Source organism: Canis lupus, chromosome 8 (assembly GCF_003254725.2).
Source record: "Canis lupus dingo isolate Sandy chromosome 8, ASM325472v2, whole genome shotgun sequence".
Taxonomy (NCBI): Eukaryota; Metazoa; Chordata; class Mammalia; order Carnivora; family Canidae; genus Canis; species Canis lupus.
The window spans coordinates 67968785-67988162 of NC_064250.1; the positions used below are offsets into that span (position 1 = coordinate 67968785).

Here is a 19378-nt window from a genome sequence, read left to right on the forward strand (position 1 = left end):
ACCCTGCCTCGATCAAACAGGCAGTGATGCAAGAGGAGTCTGAGGCGATCCTCAGGTCTGCCCTCCCTCCCTCCCACCCACTGCTGCAGACACCTGTCCACCCAGTGCACGGTAGGGCCCCTCAGGGATCTCACGGAAGTTCTGAGAATCCCTCTCCGGAGAAAAGCCTTGCTTGCCTGGCATGGAGAGCTCTGTGACGGACTTTGGGTTCCCTCTGGAGGGCCCTTCCCCCACTTCCCCCTGCCCCTGGATCAGTGCCCCAGCCCCGGACAGCCCGGCACCACCCACCTCCCTGTCCACTGGGAAAGCTGTCCCCGGCTGTCTGCTGGGGCCCGGCAGCCCCCACATGGGCACTTGCCCCTCCGATGCACCCAGACTAGGCCTGATCCCATCCAGAGTGTGGGGTCTGGCCCCCTGTAAGTACTGAGCAAATTGTAGGTACAACTAAAATCCATGAGGTAATCTATTGTGGAAACAGGAGCAGAGATGGGGTGGGGGGAGCAAAGAGAAGGGACGGACAGGGTGGATCTGGAGGGCTGAGGAGGTTGCCAAGGAGGCAGGGAGGAGGGACAGACGGCAGGAGGGCAGGGGCAGGTCCCACACGTGGCTGGGGCGGGCGGGCGGCAGGGGCGGGGGGGGGGTGTCGAAAGGAAGAAAAATGCAAGGCCAACGTCATCTTCCCTACAGCTTCCTGGCTAGGACACAACGGCTTATTTTAACACCCAGCCCCACAAAGGGCTCAGACATCAGGTGCGCTCAGATTTAACCCAGGTTTGCCGCCTGTGGGGATATTTCGGGGAACGGCAGCTGCTGCTCTGCTCTCCTGCTTTTCCTCTCCGTGGCGCCCATGCAGGTGGCACCCACTGCACGCAGCATGAGTTCCCGAGGACTCGCCGCCTCACCAGAGTTTTGTAAACTGAGTCTCACTTTTGGCCTCCCGACCGCACCTCTTGGCATCCTGATCACCCTGTGAGCTTCCGCCCAGGCACACGGAGGCCGGCACAGGCGGTGGAGTCCTTGGGAATTAGGGCATGAAGTCAAAGGCACCCTTCCAAACAATTGCCCAAATGCTGTCTTTTTCAAAAGACTGGTTTTTGTTGTTATTCGCAGTTTCAAGCCCGCTTTCCGAGCCAGCTTGGACTTGCTTTGGGTTCCTTTGGCGTCCTGTGGACCCCTACTGTGTGCAAAGAACAGCAGGCGCCAGAGACTCGGGCGGACCTCGGGGAGCAACTGCCAGGAGAGGTCAGCGGGGCGCTGCAGCGTGCGGGGAGCCCAGGCCGCGGCCCAAGAGTCAAGCGCAGAGAAGCAGGTGGGGGCGACGGGGAGGGCCCGACGGCAGGGGACGGGAGAGCAGGGTGCTGGCTCCTGGCCCATCACTGGTGCCGTTGGACACAGAGGCAAGGTGAACGTGGCCTTGACATGTTGATGCCTTAACGTTGAGCACCTCGGCACCGAGGAGCCTTGATTTCTGCGGCGACAGCAGCAGCAACAGAGCCCGGCCCTTGGGTCAGGTTCTTGGCTAGGCCTGGAAGGCACCTGCCCCCAAGGGTGTCGGACGCCAGCTCTAGGCTCCATTTCCCTTGGCAACCTCCTGGCTGGCGGCTGGTCCCAGGGGACACTGCTGGCAGGGGGAGCTGGGGGAGTGGGGCTTGGGGATCCCCCAGGTAGGAGCCCCCATGAAGGCTTGTGGGGAGTTGAACCCTAAGCGTAAGAGGGCTTCAATGAGAGTGGAAAGGGAGTTTTGGATTGGCTTGTTTGGGTGGCCAAGGAGGGCTTTGTGGGCTTTCTCTGTGTGTGTTGTCCATTCTGGGGGGCTGCCCCGGGTGGTGGTGTAGGGGAGGGCGGCCCAGGGGTCCCACGGTGTTGCTGAGAGGCTGTCTGGGGGGAGGCAGTGCGGGGGGTGGGGCTGCCTGGGGTCCCACGGTGCTTCTGGGGAGCTGTCTGGGGTGGCAGTGCAGGGGAGGGTGGCGTGGGGGTCCTACGGCGCTGCTGGGGGGCTGCCCAGGGTCCCATGGTGCTGTTGAGGGGCTGCCCAGGGTGGCGGTGCAGGGGAGGGTGGCCTGGGGGTCCCATGGCACTGCTGGGGGGCTGCCCGGGTTCCCACAGTGCTTCTGGGGGGCTGCCTGGGGTGGCAGTGCAGGGAAGGGTGGCCCGGGGGTCCCACGGCGCTGCTGGGGGCTGCCCGGGGTCCCACGGCGCCGTTGAGGGGCTGCCCAGGGTGGCGGTGCAGGGGAGGGTGGCCCAGGTGTCCCATGGCGCTGCTGGGGGGCTACCCGGGGTCCCATGGTGCTTCTGGGGGGCTGCCTGGGGTGGCAGTGCAGGGGAGGGCGGCCCGGGGGTCCCACGGCGCTGTTGGGGGGCTGCCCAGGGTGGCAGTGCAGGGGAGGGTGGCCCGGGGGTCCCACGGCGCTGCTAGGGGGCTACCCGGGGTCCCACGGTGCTTCTGGGGGGTTGCCTGGGGTGACAGTGCAGGGGAGGGCAGCCCAGGGGTCCCATGGTGCTGCTAGGAGGGCTACCCAGGGTCCCACGGTGCTTCTGGGGTGCTGCCCAGGGTGGCAGTGCAGGGGAGGGCAGCCCGGGGGTCCCACAGCGCTGCTGGGGGGCTGTCCAGGGGGGCCCCCACACCCGCCCTCTGCTCAGGGCCACTTGGCTGCTTCTGCTGCTGGCAGCCCATCTGTGGGTTCCTCGGAGGGATGCAGCCCAGTGGGTGACACGTTGGTTCTTAACTCACATTGTACTTTGTGCAAGTTTGCAGAAATTACTTATTTTAAAATGTGCAGATTCAACAGTTGAAGAAGCCTGAAGTCTACATCACTGAATGGCTAGATTCCTGAGATGATTTAACAAGCGCATGTACTCATATTACCCTACTAACTGCACACAGTATTTGGGCTTAATTTTTCTATTTCCTCGGCTTGTAATCTACTCTCCTTCCATCAGATACACAGCAATTCTATTCTTCCAGTATCAGCTGTTTTATAATCATCACCCTGACAGCAGAACTACATCCTTGTGTTCATTTAATAACTATTTATCATCCTCTATCTTTCCATTTTCAAAAAGGAATAAGTTAAGTGCTCCAGAAATTGGAAAAAAAATTGAAATTTGACCTTTATTAACTGGGTTAATTGTCAAAATCTCTGCTTGTAAAAAAAAATTAATGACCAAAAAGTGTAACTTTTAGAGTTTCAAGGATTAGGGGAATGTCCAAGGAAGTATAAACTTTGACCTTTTTGACACATGTCATAAGTAACATCTATCCTAATAAATTGGTATCTGTGAGCAATTATAAAATTTTCCCTGTATCCAATCATGCAATTTAATTGCTGCTGGAAATCCTGGCTCCCCTCGAGTTAGCCTGCGGAAAGAGCTGACGCCTACACGAGTCGTTTTATAGTTGTTTCGGGGAGGGATACCCGTTCACCTGGACTTCTAGACTCCGCCGTGCTCAGGGACGGAGAGCCTGGAGCTCGGGCGGTGAGCAACAGGGCGAGCCCCAGGAAGGAAATGGAAACGGGACAGCTTCTCTGTCTGACTCCGGCCACCGCTGACCCTGGACCCCCCCTCTCCTTGTCAGCTGTCCGTTTAGGACAGGGTGACGGAGGTGAGGCCCTGTGATTTCTCCTGTTACTGGCACACGGTCAAGTCAACCCCACATGGCAGTAGCACATCATTTCTTTTTTTTTTTTTTTAAGATTTTTTAAAAATTTATTTCAGAGACAGAGAGCGTGAGAGGGGAGGGCAGAGGGAGAGGGAGAAGCAGACCCCCAGCTGAGCGGGGAGCCCGACACGAGGCTCGAACCCAGGACCCCAGGATCATGACCGGAGCCAACAGATGCGTCACCGACTGAGCCACCCGGGTATTGTTCCTTAAATGCCCTCATTTGGGGACGGGTGTCTGCTGACCTGTTTGGGGAAACGGGACCGATCCCCACCGTCTATGCCCTCCCGGGCCAGCCTCGAGACACATTTGTGTCTGTTTCTGCAAAGGACACAGGGATGTCGGCGTCGTTTAGGGAGTCCCTCCTCAGCTGGGATGCTGGGTCCCCTCGTGGATTTCCACCACTCAGAGCATCCCACAATGCCAGGAAACCTGAACACGCAGCACCCACAAACATGAAGGTGACCCCGTTCCCAGAGGCTTTCAAAGCACTTACGTGAAGGTGTGAAAAGAAATCGGAATGAAATTATTGTTTGGTGACAGAGATGCACCTTTTGGGGGACGAAGGGGGTAAGAGACGGAGAACAGCCCGCAGGTTGTCTACAGTGTTGTAGAGGGAATGAAGAGCCCCGGCCACGCTCCTTTCTGTTCAGAACAGGAAAAGAGGAAGGTCAGGAGGCCCCAGGCTGGCCTCCCCTGCGCGGGGCCGTGGGGTCCCCCGGGAGCACCCGCATCCGTGTACCCGGGGCCTGGTGCGGCGCCCAGCACATACGGGGTATCAGGCCACCACCGGTCGCCGACTCAAAGCACGTGGAGGAAGCAGCACTGGGGCGGGTCCCTGTGGCACCAGGACCCTGGGTGACACACGTGTCAGCTCAACGTGGTGCCTGGGCCTGCACTTCGCCATGTCGAGGAGGGCTTTTGCACCTGCCCTGCCAGCGGGGGGAGGTGGAGGCAGTTGTCTGGGTCCTTGTGGGGAGCACCTGCACCTCCAGGGCCTTAGATGAAACCCCTGCTGCCCCGAGCTGCTGAGAAGACGGCCTGGGGGAACGGCCGTGTCTCACCTTTGGAGAAAGCAAGGGCCCGGGGGACGCCCTTCCTCGGCCCGTCCCCGTCCCCTGGCCACCTCAGGCTGGATGGCCCCGGGTCCCTGACGGAGGCGGCCTCTCCCAGCCAGGCCCACCGCATTCTCCGGCGACAGCTTCTCCCAAACACCCACGCTGGGCCTCTTAACACCCAAGGAGCGTTCCCCCGAACGTCCAGACCGTCATTCCGCTGCAGTCTTCGTGGTGTGACACTTAATGCATTAGACGACCTAAGCCCGAAGCCGGCTACTGTGACAACTTCCGGTGACCAAAGTAACACAAAACTTTTCTCGCAAGTCGTGCATGCAAGAGCGGTACCCGTTTCTCTAGATGCCTGTCGGGACCCGCCTGACGACAGCACCTGGAGCCAGCTAGAGCATCATTCCCCAAACGAGATCTGCTTGGGGTGGCCCACGACTGCCCGCCGTCCCCTCACGTGTCACACCCACCGACGCTCGGGGGAGGGTTTGTTTACAGCTGCCGGGAGATCTCCTGGGAGCCTAAAGCCAAGACCTTCGGAGGTGGCCAGGGCGGCTCTTCACGCCTACCCCCGGGCGCGTACAGGCGAAGTCAGTATCTGCCGGGTGGGAGGACGCCCGGGAGCATGACAGTGGCCTGCGGATGGGGTTGGCGTCCTGTGACCACAGGGCCGATGGGGGGCCGTTTCCTGAGCACCCACGGTGTCCCTGGCACCGGGCCGTAGCTACACATGGTGCCGCAGCTCCTCCTCCCTGCGACCACGCGGTCATTCCGTTTTGCAGAAAATAAAAAAACCGAGGCCTTGGAGCTCAAGAAAGCTCCCGTGGGTGGGAGACCACAGTGGAGAAAGGAGCGATCGGGATTCCACGTTAGATCTATCTGGTTTCAGGGATCCCTGGGTGGCTCAGCGGTTTAGCGCCTGCCTTTGGCCCAGGGTGTGATCCTGGGGACCCGGGATCGAGTCCCGCATCGGGCTCCCTGCATGGAGCCTGCTTCTCCCTCTGCCTGTGTCTCTGCCTCTCTCTCTCTCTCTCTCTCTCTCTGTGTCTATCATAGATCGATAGATCGATCGATCTACCTGGTTTCAGAGCCTGTCCGTGTTGTTTGGACGAATGGTTTCTCCGGGTCCAAAGCAAATACTCTTGAAGAATGACGGAGCCCCATCGCCATTGACACCCCAACAGGTGCATTTGCTCATGGGTTTCTTTCTGGGAAAGCAAAGGTCACGTGTGTGAAGACGGGGGCTCCTGCGGGGGGCCCAGCACACACTCTGTGGGAAGGGTGGAGACAGGACACGGGACAGACCTCCCCAGGGGCGTGCGGGGAGCCCCCACCCGGCGGGCACTCTGACGTCAGCGGCCCTGGTCATCCTACACGGAGCTTCTCCAGAACCATGTGCTGCTGAGACAGGGAAGGATGCTCTGAGGTTCAAGCCACGACATGTCCTCTTCTCCTGGAACCCTCTGGAAGGGTCAGGGTACAAGAGGACCAGGGGTGAGGCTCCATGCCAACCTAGTTCTGGGAGGGAGGTGGCGTCCCCTCAGTGGGGGCGCCGGGCAGGGTGTGGATGCGGTGCCAGTTCCCACACGAGACACCAGGGGCGCCACCTGCACACCCGCACTCAGGTGCCCCGGGCTGGTGAGCAGCGGGGCGTAGGCCGTGCCCGGGGCGCTCTCCGTTGCCTGGAACTGCAGCTGCACGTTTGACAGCACCACACACACGTGGACGTACGCACGCTGCTGTGTGCACGTATGCGCATGTTCGTGTGTGTGTGCAGGCTTCCACATGTAAACGTATGGACACACACACACACACACACACACACACACACACCCCCGGTATGCCTGTCGGAGCTGCCATGAGCGTGACAATCTGAGCGCTCCCAACTCCACAAATCATGCTCGGAGCCCATGAACAGACTCCTGTGCCTTCTTGTTTCTAAGGGAGACACCAACGGTGGCACTTGTGTTTCAAGGAGCTGGCGATCGCTACATTTTTCCTACTAAAGGAGCTTATTCATCGCAAGTTGGTAACACCCCTGGCGTTCTCCTGGCACAGCGTTCAGATTCAGCCCCTGCAGGATCCCTCCCCAGAAGGATGGGCCCCCCGGCTCCCCCCGTCCTCACCCCACGGCGCACAAACAGGCCCTGACGGCGCCGTCGGAGGTGCTTCACCAGCACCCTCCACCCCTCTGATGAAACCTGGCGTGGTCCACCCAGTTCTCTGCTCAAGCGGCCGCCCCGCCACCTCGAGGGCAGCAAGCGTTTCCTGGGAATCCCGGGTTCCCCACAGAAGCTGGCACCACACCGGCTACACAACTCTTGCGGAGTCCGGGTCTCGGGTTCCTCAAATCAACGGGCAGAGGCGAGCCGTGTGCTTGCAGAGCAGGGTTCGTTTTTGCTATCCCCGGTCCCACGAACACGTCCTGCCTCCTGAGAACGCCTCAGACTTAGAACGCAGTCACGAGGAACGTTTCCTGAAGGCTCAGCACGCAGAGAGCCTGTGCCACAAGCCTGTACGTGCACGATCTCGTCTGGTCGTCCCAGAGCCCAGCGGCAGGAAGCACAGATACCCCACAGGAAGGTACAAAAACGTCCAGGGACGGGGCCCGGTCCCGAGGTTAGGAGAACCCACGTGTGTTTGGAACCTGCAGGCTTAACCACCGTGGAGGCCTCCCCGCTCCTCTGCAAAGTGATTAATAAAATCAAAGCGCCCTGGACATCCAGGATACCGTCCTTCACCATGGTCACCCTGCTGGTGGCCGGCAGCCTGTCCGGGTCCCGTGGGTGCTCCCTCACTCGGGGGCCCACCTGCCTCCCCACGCTGGCCCGGGCTGTGCCTCTGCGGAGGCTCTGACGGGGGCCCGGGCCTCCTGTGCTGGGTGGCCTCCCCCCCACCCCCACCCCAGCCTGAGAGCACCCAGGACCAGCACTGCAGCGTCATAACATATTCGCCCGTGCGCTTAATTAAACACAATTCCAGTTACCCCAGTTCGGCTTAAACGCAGTTTTAGGAATCCGTCACATAAGGTGCTGCAGACTAAACCAGCAGGCTGACCCCTAATGAGGTGACTGGATCCTGCTCTGGGCTGCCAGAAACTGCCACCCCAATCCGAGCGAGCCCGGGTTAGCTCGGGGCATCAGCTATACCCGACTGAACATGCTCATTTTGCCAGATCAATGATATGAACGTGGCACAATATATCACATCGAAAGCTTCTTCCTGTAGCCATGGTTACGGCACTTTAAGGTCTGGGTTCTCTGAAACTCACCCCTCAAACCAGCCGCCACGATGACTCCCCATTTTCTATATGGACAGTCCTATCGTCGTGCTAGGCTCAAGTCACACTACTTTCTTGTTTTTTTTTCTTTTTTTGATTCTTTCACTCCAATGTGCACATATTAACCACCAAAAAAATACAGTAAGTCATGACTAACAGAAAAATCCCTATGTTTAAGTGAAGGCTTAATTGAGCATAACCCTGTGTATTGTATTGGGAACCTGAGGATATTTTTAATGTCTTAGCCCCTACCTTCTCAAAAAAAATACATTAAATACAGAGAGCCTGTTCTAGAAACTATTGGGGGAAGTCACCTATCAAATACCAGTTTGTGTGAAAAAACGGGGTGGTTTTTCTAGGCTGGTGAAATCTAATTGCTAAGTGTTTACACAAATAACACACAAAGCTCAGAAACAGAAGCAGAGGCTGGCATTCTTCCAGAGACTGGCCTCAACAGCCTCATATCCAAAAGCATTAAGAAAAAAGTAAACTTTGAAATGATTTGAGAAAAGGTCTATTTTCCTGACAGATGGCAATGAGGGTTCTTCAGTGCCAATTTAATCACTTTTCCTTGATTTTTAAAAGCTTAAGTTGTGGCACCAAGTGTCTGGGCACCAGCACCGTATCTGCTGCTCCGTAACGGGGCAGGAGGTGACTCTGGTGCACCGCGGTCTCACCACCTGCCAAGGGCAATTCCACCTAACTCAGGGAAGCGACGCGGCTCCGCAGACACTCCGGCCTCCCACACCGCGAAGTTCTGTTCTTGTGGCACCAGGGTGGCTCAGTTGGCTGGGCATCTGCCTTTGGCTCAGGTCATGACCCCAAGGTTCTGGGATCCATCCTCGCATCTGGCTCCCTGCTCAGTGGGGAGTCTGCTTCTCCCTCTGTGTGCTCGCTCACGCTCTCTCTCTCTCCCTCCCCCTCTCAAATAAATACATAAATAAATCTTTTTTTTTTTTTAAAGGTTCCATTCTTATGAGCACCATTTCTATCTCACAAAGGCAAAGACCACCCTTAATTGGGAGCCTAATTTATAAAATCACTTTTTGGTCCAATCACATGAACAAACAGACCCATCGCTGGGGAGTTAATGGACAGCCGCGTGAGCCAGGACCTGAAGCCCGACTCCCACCCAGGGCTCTGTCAGCATCTTCTGGACTCGTGTCTCTTCCAGGGAATGTTCTGACAACCACCCCATCCCATGACACTATTTTACATCTCAACCATATCTAATTTTTCCAAGGATGTATTTAATAGAAGACTTAACTTTTAAACCGAAGAGAAAATGTATCAACAGACATTGGTGATTCAAGTTCTGGTCTATGGAGGGCTTCTATGCCGGGGCAGAAAGCGCCTCAAATACCACCGTTCTGCCTTTTGGAAACTGCTCTGTGAGTTTTACAGACTATTCATATCTTTGGTAAAATATTTCAGATACAAGGCTGACTGGGGAGTTTGCAATCACAGGCTTCTTCACGAATAGGCTGAAGTTGTGCGTGCATCAACAGCGGAGGAGAGATACAGGCATCGATGCTGATAAATGCTGCCAACCACGTGTAACAGTGAAACCCAAGCTGTATTTAATGACCTCCCGAGCTCTGTAAGGCAACGCGTCCTCAGTGCAGGACTGAGCAGTGTATCTCTGCAGGTCCGCGTCTCCTCTAAGGAGAAACACAGAGAATGTCCTTCAGATTACCTGTGTGCAGCAATGGTCACCAACTGGCTGGTAAATGACTTACCCTGCATTTTCCAAAAGAAGTGTTGTACTTAAGAGTTATGACCTCAGAGGTGATGTGAAAACTTGCAGGTGAGGAAGACTGGCAAGTTGGCATACTGAGAACTGGTGGCTTTCTGGGCACACTACCCCAAGCCTATGCCTGTTCTCTTTATTGAGTTTCTGCTGCCACTAGGCCCTCCCCAGAGCCGCCCCCTGCACCCTGCCGGCCGGGGAGGGGCTGACCTCAGGTTCAGCAGGCGGCCCTGAGGCCCCTGTGGCACAGCCACGTTCAAACCTGCTCCCCGAATAAGCTAGTTTGCATAGAGGCTCAATTCAAAGGGCTTGTCCCACTCAAAAGAAAAGGAATAGACAAAAAAATATTAATCATGTTTTCCTTTTAATAAGGCTTTTTACTCAAAAGTGTAGCTTTGAAAATCTCTAGCTTGTTGTGAAAACCGGAAAAGCCAGGGAGCCACCTCACCCTGAACAACACCTCAGCGAGCTGGGGGCTGCTGTGTCTGCAGCCTCTCCAGTAGCTACGCGCGAATCAAATGCAACACTTTAAAATCAGCGCCAACATTTAAAATTAAGAGGATGATGCATGTCCTACTGTGATTCAAGGAGAAAGGACAAGTTAACACAGTAAAACAAAACACAAAAGGTAAACAGATCTTTAGAAATCACTAGATGTGTGTGTGTGTATTTATATAATTAGGATTATCATCAACATTTAAAACTATTAAAAATAAGGTTGCCACCTTCCCTTTTCTTTAAGTACTGGGGTGTTATTTTTTTTAGGGAAAAAAAAAAAAGATCTCGCCCCGACCCTCCAGTTGCCAAAGCCCAAGCCCGTTGTGTGCTGTGCAACCACAACCCCCCTCAGGCTGAGCACCCAGAGCACCGCCACCCAGTCCTGCTGGCAGGAGGCAGAGCGGGCTTCGGCACCGGTTGTCAAAATGACAGGCCCACAAAAGCACAGCTGAGAGCAGAACTGCATTCTTCCCCAGGAAGAAAACACATTTGCCCACAACGGGTCTACAGAATCTTCCAGAGCGCCCTGTCCCCTGTTCGTTCACCATGGTGGCTTGATAAACTTGTTTTGCCCAGAAGCAAGATGGCAATCTTAATCAAAAAGAGAAGCTAGATTTTTTTAAATAACTTAAAAAAAATCATTTCTTATATAAAGCAGCAAAAACGTATCTTCCTCTCTGCCGAAAGAAAAATGTGAACAAGAAAACACAGCGATGTAAATGGACGGTTCATAAACTTTTGCTCAACCAAACTCCCTCAGATGGCACCTCTTCAGGGCTACTGCTCCCGAGCGCCTGCAGTGCTGTCTGAAGAAGATTCTTTGGTGCCTTCAGTCGCTCTTTCACTCCCCTCCTGATTGAAATTTTCCTTTCCTGACCTGGTCCCATTGGGAATAGAGTTTTCGCCGTTCACAAGCCCGTTCTCCACAGCCTTCGCCCGGCCCACGGCCTCCGTGAGGCTCAGGGCCTCCTGCACACTGGCCTCCGCCTCCAGGTCCCGCAAGGCCAGGGGCAGCCTGGCCCCTGCTGTGCCGCTCTCCTCGCACCGGGGCAGCGGGGCCCCCGCCTGCATCTGCTTGCGGTAATGCTCCCGGTTCGCGGCCGCGCTCTTCACTGCTTTTTCCAAAATCTCTTTTTCTCCCAAGCGCAGCTTGATGGCCATTGTTGCACGAACAGAAAGGTCGTGGTTTCTCAAGAAGGATTTGTCTTCCTGGAAAATGAAAAAGAGCAAAATTAACGATAAGAAGTCGGAATCAGCAAAAGTACAGTGACAGAAGGCAGATCAGCTGTTGCTGGGGATGGGGGCATGAGGGAAATGTCAGGGGTGACAGAAGGTTTTAGAACTTGACTGTGGTGGTGGCTACAGGACTGAGTGCTTATATCAAAATGCACATTTTCGGAGTGTGGGTTGTGTTGTATTTAAATGACACCCCGTTATGGTGATCATAAAACCAAAATGGTGAGCCTAAGTCAAATGGTGCTCCGCCATTTCGGACAGCGTACTTGGTTTATTTTTAAAATCATTCTGTTGTCAATCTCAGGCACTGCCAGCCCCAGGGCTTGGTGCTGGGCTGAATGAATGAATGAGTGAATGAATGAATGAATGAACAAGTGAAGAAGAGCATGCAAAGTTAATGGTGCAATGGGAAACCTGGAGAGCACAAATGAAAATTCAGAATTACAGAAAAGTCCCAAATAATTTTTAAAATTGATCTTCTAGTTAACAATGCCTCAACAGGATCCTTTTGGTAAGTATAACTGTGCTAAGTAGGACAATATTAATAAACTGAATGAAAAAAAATCAGATATGCAGCCATTTTGCTAACGGAAGTCATTTACATTTAGGAAGAAATCGATTCTTAAAAATCCCTGCAAACACGTCAAAGCTCAAATCCTCATTTAAGCGATCTAATTACCTCAATAGTTGTTTTGTAGGTTTTTAAAAGAAGTGAGGCTCGATCTTCAAGAAATGTCCAAAGCCTGACCTCATTGTCCCAGCTGACGGGATATTCAGAATTACCCAAAGTGAAGATTCTGTCGAGAGCATTATCCCCCAGCAAATGTTCCTTCAATTCTTCTGCAGAAATACAAACAGCCATCTGTGAGGGAGGAAACAGCACGGCTTCTCATTTTAACAAGCAGCCCACCTTGGAAAAGATCTTCCCCAGCAACATCACCCTCCTGTGGGGAAAAGCTCCCCCGAATCGACGGGCCAGGCAGTCCCGGGCTCTGCAGAGTCGGCGCTAGCCTCCTGACTTAGAGTCCAGGCCCAGCCTTGGTGCGGCCCTCCATCCCTCGCTGCTTTTATGAGGGACACTGAGAGCTTTCAGACAGTTTCACAAGATGGGTTTTAAGGGTAATCTATGGGGACACATCCCTGATTCTGACGATAGCTTCTCAGTCATGCCAATGGGGTCAAAAAGACGTTCAGGTGAACAATGTAAATAGTAAAAATGGGTGACAGCACAACGACCAGTGACCCTTCTAAATTTAAATCAGATTGGTGCTCTCTGCAGCAGTGGACCTCACAAAGCTATTTATCTCTTCTTACAACACATAAACCACAAACTGAAAGAAGTAAGAAAATGGACTATAAAAACCTTAAAGAAAAATGTGCCTATATCCCTCATTTGTCAGGAATTTAAATAGAAATTACAAATAAACACAAGTGAGTATCTCCATTACCTTTGAATATATTTAAGAAGAGGAAAGGATTCACAAACTGCTCTGAGCATCTCAGCTCCTGGCACATTATCTTCAAGAGACCCAAACATGCCGATCCTATTCACGCTCAAGAAACACACCCGACCTTCTTATGTAATTATGAGACAGTATCTCTTTCAGAGCAAAATGCCCCACAGCTGTCACTATTTACAATTCAAACTGAAGACTCTGCTGCCAGCAAACCAAACTTTTATTAGTATTAGTTAGAGGAATTCAAAGAATACATCAATTGTCTTGACACGACAAATTGTCTTTCTATGACTAAAGAGACACTACAGAGAGTCAGCAGACCTAAAATGATTCAAGCAGTTTGCTTTTTAAGGAAACAGAAGTTAATCTTTAAAAAAAAAAAAAAAAAGATTTTATTTATTCATGAGAGACACAGAAAGAGGCAGAGACACAGGCAGAGGGAGAAGCAGGCTCCATGTAGGGAGCCCGATGTGGGACTAGATCCCGGGTCTCCAGGATCACACCCTGGGCTGAAGGCGGTGCTAAACCGCTGAGCCACTGGGCTGCCTGAAACAGAAGTTAATATAACGTTCAAAAAAGAAATTTATTAAGTAGCATTTGTGAGCAAAAGATCATGATAAAATTCAGTTTTTATATTTTGCATCCTGCAGTTTATATTCTTTGTATGAAGTGCTGAAAATTTAAATCAGGCTTCCTTAGCGGTAGACATTTTTTCCAGAAGCCCCCAGCACTAAGGCCACAAGTACTGCCCTCAACACTGGAAAGCTAAGGGGCAGAAGCAGCGCCTTCTCTCTCTGCTCCTTTCAACACTGAAACTGGGCTCCTTCACACTACTGGGGACAGGAAACCCACAAGGGGACATGAGACCGTGTCACCATGAGACCAAAGGTTCTGTGAGCAGGCCCCTTCCCCTGCTTTCCTGCAGCTAACAAAGCCCAGACAGATTCTCTGCGTCCCCAAAAGGGCTTTGCGCCTTCACTCGGTCACCACAAGAGCGCATGTTTGGTCACCCCAGAGAGTGACCAGTGCCCTCACTCCTCAGCCTGGCTCCGTGTCAAACGCTGATCCCTTCAGACCCCTGAAGTACTAGGATCTCTTTCACAGATCTGTTCTTTGCAAACCAGCAGGCACCACATGGGATGCCTAAGGCGCAGGCTCTGAATGAGCAGAGCTGGGTTTCGACATAAGGCCATCATCACCTGCTAGCTGAGGGCTGCATTACCCATCCTCTTCGAACTGGCGTTTCCATGTCAGTCAGCTGGGAATCCCTAAGCCCTGTAAGCCTGATGAGAATTAACATGAAGTCTGCACCACATTTAGCATCGCGCCTGGCACGCAGTGGGTGCTCAAAAAGGACAGGGATTAGTATAGTATCACTGTCCTGTCCTCTTTCTTAGTTATAAACTTCTTCAGGATATTAACTGTGACCTGTAATTTCATACTCCTGTATCGTATGCAAGGAAAGTCCACAGGAAACCCTTAACCTGTGTTTGCTAAACTGAATCGATGAGCCAAGAGCAAAGTACAAAATAGCCAGGAGCTCTAACTTGAGTGGCAGTAAGGGACAAGTCCCATCTCCCAGCTCTGTGGGTCCCATAGTTGGGTGTCTACACTGTCTGTGTCTGGGGACTATTTCTTCTACCACCACCCTGATGTCAAACCCTGGACTGGACAGCATTTCTGCTGCATCCAGACATGAAGACAGGGGGCCAAGGACAGCAGACTCTTCACCATGGGCCACAGGTCACCTCTGCGGACCAAACTGCCCTTTCCCTGGGGCTTGGGCAGCTTCCTGCATAGGACTGCTTATCTATCTGTTCAGTTAGGTGGTAACCCACTCACTTCTTCCTACCCAATCTGTTTCGCATAGGATTTAAGGTAGTTTACAACAGTAGACGCACACATACACAATTACAAGTGAAACCTTAGAGAAGGGAATAATATAAATTAGAGCAGAAATAAATGACAGAGAAACTAAAAAAGGACAATAAACCAGATCAATGAAACTAGGACCTGTTGTTTGAAAAAATTAATAAAACTGATAAACCTCTAGCCAGACTTGCCAAAAAGAGAAAGGACTCAAGTAAAATCCCAAATGACAAAGGAGAAGTAACAACCAACACCACAGAAATACAATCTTAAAAGACTACTATGAAAAATTATATGCCAACAAATTAGACAATTTGGAAGAAATGGATAAATTCCTAGACACATATAAACTACCAAAACTGTAACAGGAAGAAATAGAAAATTTGAACAGACCAATTACCAGGAAAGAAATTGAATCAGTAATCAAAAATCTCCCAACAAACAAAAGTCCAGAGCCAGATGGCTTCATAGGCAAATTCCACCAAACATTTAAAGAAGAGTTAATACCTATTCTCAAACTACTCAAAAAACATAAAAGGAAGGAAAGCTTCCAAATTCATTCTACGAGGCCAGCATTACCCTGGCCTCATATACACCACAAAAAAAAGAACTACAGGCCAATATCCCTGATGAACATGGATGCAAAACTTCCCAATAAAATACTAGCAGACTGAATCCAAAAGGACATTAGAAAAATCATTCACCACGATCAAGTGGGATTTATTCTTAGGCTGCAAGGATGGTTCAATATTCACAAATCAATCAACGTGATACACTACATTAATAAAAGAAAGGATAAGAACCATACGATCCCCTTTATAGATACAGGATAAGTGTTTGACAAAGTATAACATCTATTCATGATAAAAATCCCTCAATACAATAAGTTTAGAGGGAGCATACCACAACATAATAAAGGCGCTATATATATATATATGGAAGACCCACAGCTAATACCACCCTCAATGGGGAAAAACTGAGAGCTTTTCCCCAATGGTCAGGAACACAACACTCTCACCATTGTTATTTAACATAGGACTGAAGTTCTAGCCTCAGCAATCAGACTACAAAAAAGAAATTTAAGGCATCCAAATTAGCAAAGAGAAATAAAACTTTCACTATCAGAAGACATGGTACTATATATAGAAAACCTGAAAGACTCCACCAAAAAACTACTAGAACTGATAAACGATTTCAGTAAAGTTGCAGGATACAAAATCAATGTACAGAAATCTGTTGCATTTCTATACACCAATAATGAAGCAACCAAAAGAGAAATTAATGAATTATTTGCCAAAAAAAGTAAGATACCTAGGAATAAACCTAACTAAAGAGGTAAAAAATCTGTTCTCTGAAAACTATAGAACATGAGAGAAAACTTAGAGAAGAAATTGAAGAAGACACAGAAATATGAAAAACATTCCATGCTCATGGATCAGAAGAACAAACATTGTTAAAATGTCTGTACTACTTGAAACAATTCATACATTTAGCACAATCTCTATCAAAATACCAACAGCATTTATCACAAGAGCTAGAATGAACAATCCTAAAATTTGTATGGAACCACAAAAGACCCTGAATAGCCAAAGCAATCTTGAGAAAGAAAAACAAAGCTGTAAGCATTACAATTCTGGACATTAAGTTATTCTACAAAGTGGTATTCATCAAAACAGTATGGTACTGGCATAAAAACAGATACACAGATCAACAGAACAACTAGAAATGAACCCATAATTATATGATCAATTAATCTTTGACAAAGCAAGAAAGAATATCCAATGGGAAAAAGAGTCTCTTCTACAAATAGTGTTGGGAAAACTGGACAGCGATATGCCAAATGAATGAAATGGGACCATTTTCTTACACTATACACAAAAATAAATTCAAAATGGATTAAAGACCTAAATGTGAGACAGGAAACCATTAAAATCCTAAAGGAGAACACAGGTAGCAACCTCTTTGACATCCGTTGTAGCAACTTCTTACTAGACATGTCTCTTGAGGCAAAGGAAACAAAAGCAAAAATGAACTACTGGGACTCCATCACAATAAAACACTTCTGCACAGCAAAGGAAACAGTCAACAAAACTAAAAGGCAACCTATGGAATGGGAGAAGATATTTGCAAATGACATATCTGATAAAGAGTTAGTATCCAAAACACATAAAGAACTTATAAAAGTCAACACCCCAAAAAACAAATAATCCAACTAAAAATGGGTAGAAGACATGAAGAGACATTTTTTCCAAAGAAGACATATAGATAGCCAACACACACAAGAAAAGATGCTCAACACATCACCAATCATCAAGTAAATACAAATCAAAACCACAATAAGGTATCACCTCACACCTGTCAGAATGGCTAAAATCAACAACAACAACAACAAAAAAAAACGAGGAGTGTCAGCAAGGATGCAGAGAAAAGGGAACCTTCATATAGTTGGTGGGAATGTAAACTGCTGCAGCCACTCTGGAAAACAGCATGGAGGTTCCTCAAGAAGTTAAAATAGAGCTACCCTATGACCCAGCAATTGCACTACTAGGTATTTACTCAAAAGAAACAAAAATACTAGTTTAAAGGGATACAGGCACCTTGATGTATACATACAGCAGGATTATCTGCAATATCCAAATTATGATAAGAGCCCAGATGTCCATCAACTGACATACACACACACAACGGAATAGTACTCAGCCATCAAAAAGAATGGAATCTTACCATTTATAATGATGTGGATGGAGCGAGAGTATAATGCTAAAGCAATTAAATCAGTCAGAGAAAGACAAGTACCATATGATTTCACTCATATGTGGAATTTAAGAAACAAGACAAATGTGCAAAAGGGAAACAAGACAGAAAAGACAAACCAAGAAACAGACTCTTAACTATAGAGAACACACTCACAGCTCACAGTCACGGGGGGGGGGGGGGTTGCGGGGAGATGGGGGAAACAGGCGACGAGGACAGAGTGCACTTGTGATCAGCACAGGGGATAGATATATGGGAATCACTCTGTTGTACCCCTGACACTAATATTACACTCTACGTTTGTTAACTAATTGGAATTTAAATGAAAACTAAAAACAAAAAACAAAAACAGTAGAAGTGAAACCGCAGGATACTGGGATTTGGGGAAGTACATTTTCAGACAAAAAACAAAAACAAAACCACAACAGGTCAAATCTCAGGATAAGAAACCCCAAATGTCTTGTCATAAGCAAAGATGAAACTAGATGCTAAACACATACACTTAACTCTTTCTGTACCTGAAATAAGAGGCTGCAGACAAGAACATTTTGTGATGTAAACAGATTCTGTTTGCAGCGTTAATGAGTCTAACAGGAGGCCTGACATTAAAAAGCTTGCCAGGAGTTTCGGATTTGGAATGCAGAGCTGGTTACCCAGGCAAGTCCTGCGGCTCACGTATGCCACGCTGACCACATGACATCAGGGGGCACTCACGGATGTCAGTGCACTGGGAGAGAGATAAGGCTGTCTGGGGAGTGAGCACATCAAAAGCTGCCCTCTACCAACACAGAATTTTCATGCAGTTAGATGGTCCCAGAGGTTTTAAGTTTTCTTCCAATGTGGTAGAGCATTAGTTGTTTATTACAAATGAATATTGACAACATATTTAGGACTTAATAGAACACCTCCAGGGTAAAACAGACGGACTTCTTTCTCCAATGGTGCCATCTCATTTCCCCCCAAAAGTGCTCTAAGTTTTAAACCCTTTTATCTTTAATCTGGATTCCCTATGACTTATACTTCACAAATTTTTTTTTAATTTTTTTTATTTATTTATGATAGTCACAGAGAGAGGGAGAGAAAGAGAGACAGGCAGAGGGAGAAGCAGGCTCCATGCACCGGGAGCCCGATGTGGGATTCGATCCCGGATCTCCAGGATCGCGCCCTGGGCCAAAGGCAGGCGCCAAACCGCTGCGCCACCCAGGGATCCCTTCACAAATTTTTTAACAAGTCAACATCTCTTCCCTATAATTTACCTTCGGTCATGCAGAAGACACGGAGAAAAGCCAGGAGCTGGGCAGAGACCGGTGGGTCAGTATAATGCAGCGCAAAGACACTGGAACTGACAAAAGTAGCAATAGCATTAATCACCCAGCTTGGGCACCTTCTCTCAGCAAGGGACATCCCTTCCCTCAACACTCTGCAAGGTGGGTCGTCCTTAAGGGGCACTGACCCACAGGACTCATCCCAAACCCTCGCCCGAACCATGAAAGTGCTGCTTTCAATGCCTGGCAAGTGTAGAAGGAGGCCCTGCTGCAGAGGATGGCGGTTACTGCCCCTGCCAGCTACCCGGAGTCTAAAAGCCTTAATCTCAGGGTACAGACGACACACTAAGAGAATGAAGTGTGCCCGTGCTTCTTAAAAAATGTTAACAATAATTTATGTTGAGTTCACATTTTAATCATTAATCAAATATTGACAAGTTCAATAAAAACCGGTCTGGATAATCCATTTTCATTAAGAATGGTTCCTCCACTCCCTGGAGAACTAATAAATCATAATTCTTGTCTTCTTTATCATTTTGCACCT

General features: G+C 49.9%; 1 protein-coding gene across 4 annotated transcripts in view; it reads right to left on the minus strand.

Moving 5' to 3' along the window:
• Positions 1-10100: 10100 nt before the first annotated feature.
• SETD3 (SET domain containing 3, actin histidine methyltransferase) overlaps positions 10101-19378 on the minus strand; it is a 79519-nt gene continuing 70241 nt past the window's right edge. For all 4 annotated transcript variants that reach the window (XM_049113455.1, XM_025442529.3, XM_049113457.1 and 1 more), the window contains 3 exons: positions 18826-18911; positions 12169-12329; positions 10101-11462 (listed from right to left, as the gene is read on the minus strand). In XM_049113455.1, the coding sequence (XP_048969412.1) occupies positions 11031-11462; positions 12169-12329; positions 18826-18911 (679 nt within the window). In that variant the 3' untranslated portion in view covers positions 10101-11030. The remainder of the gene's footprint in view (positions 11463-12168; positions 12330-18825; positions 18912-19378) is intronic.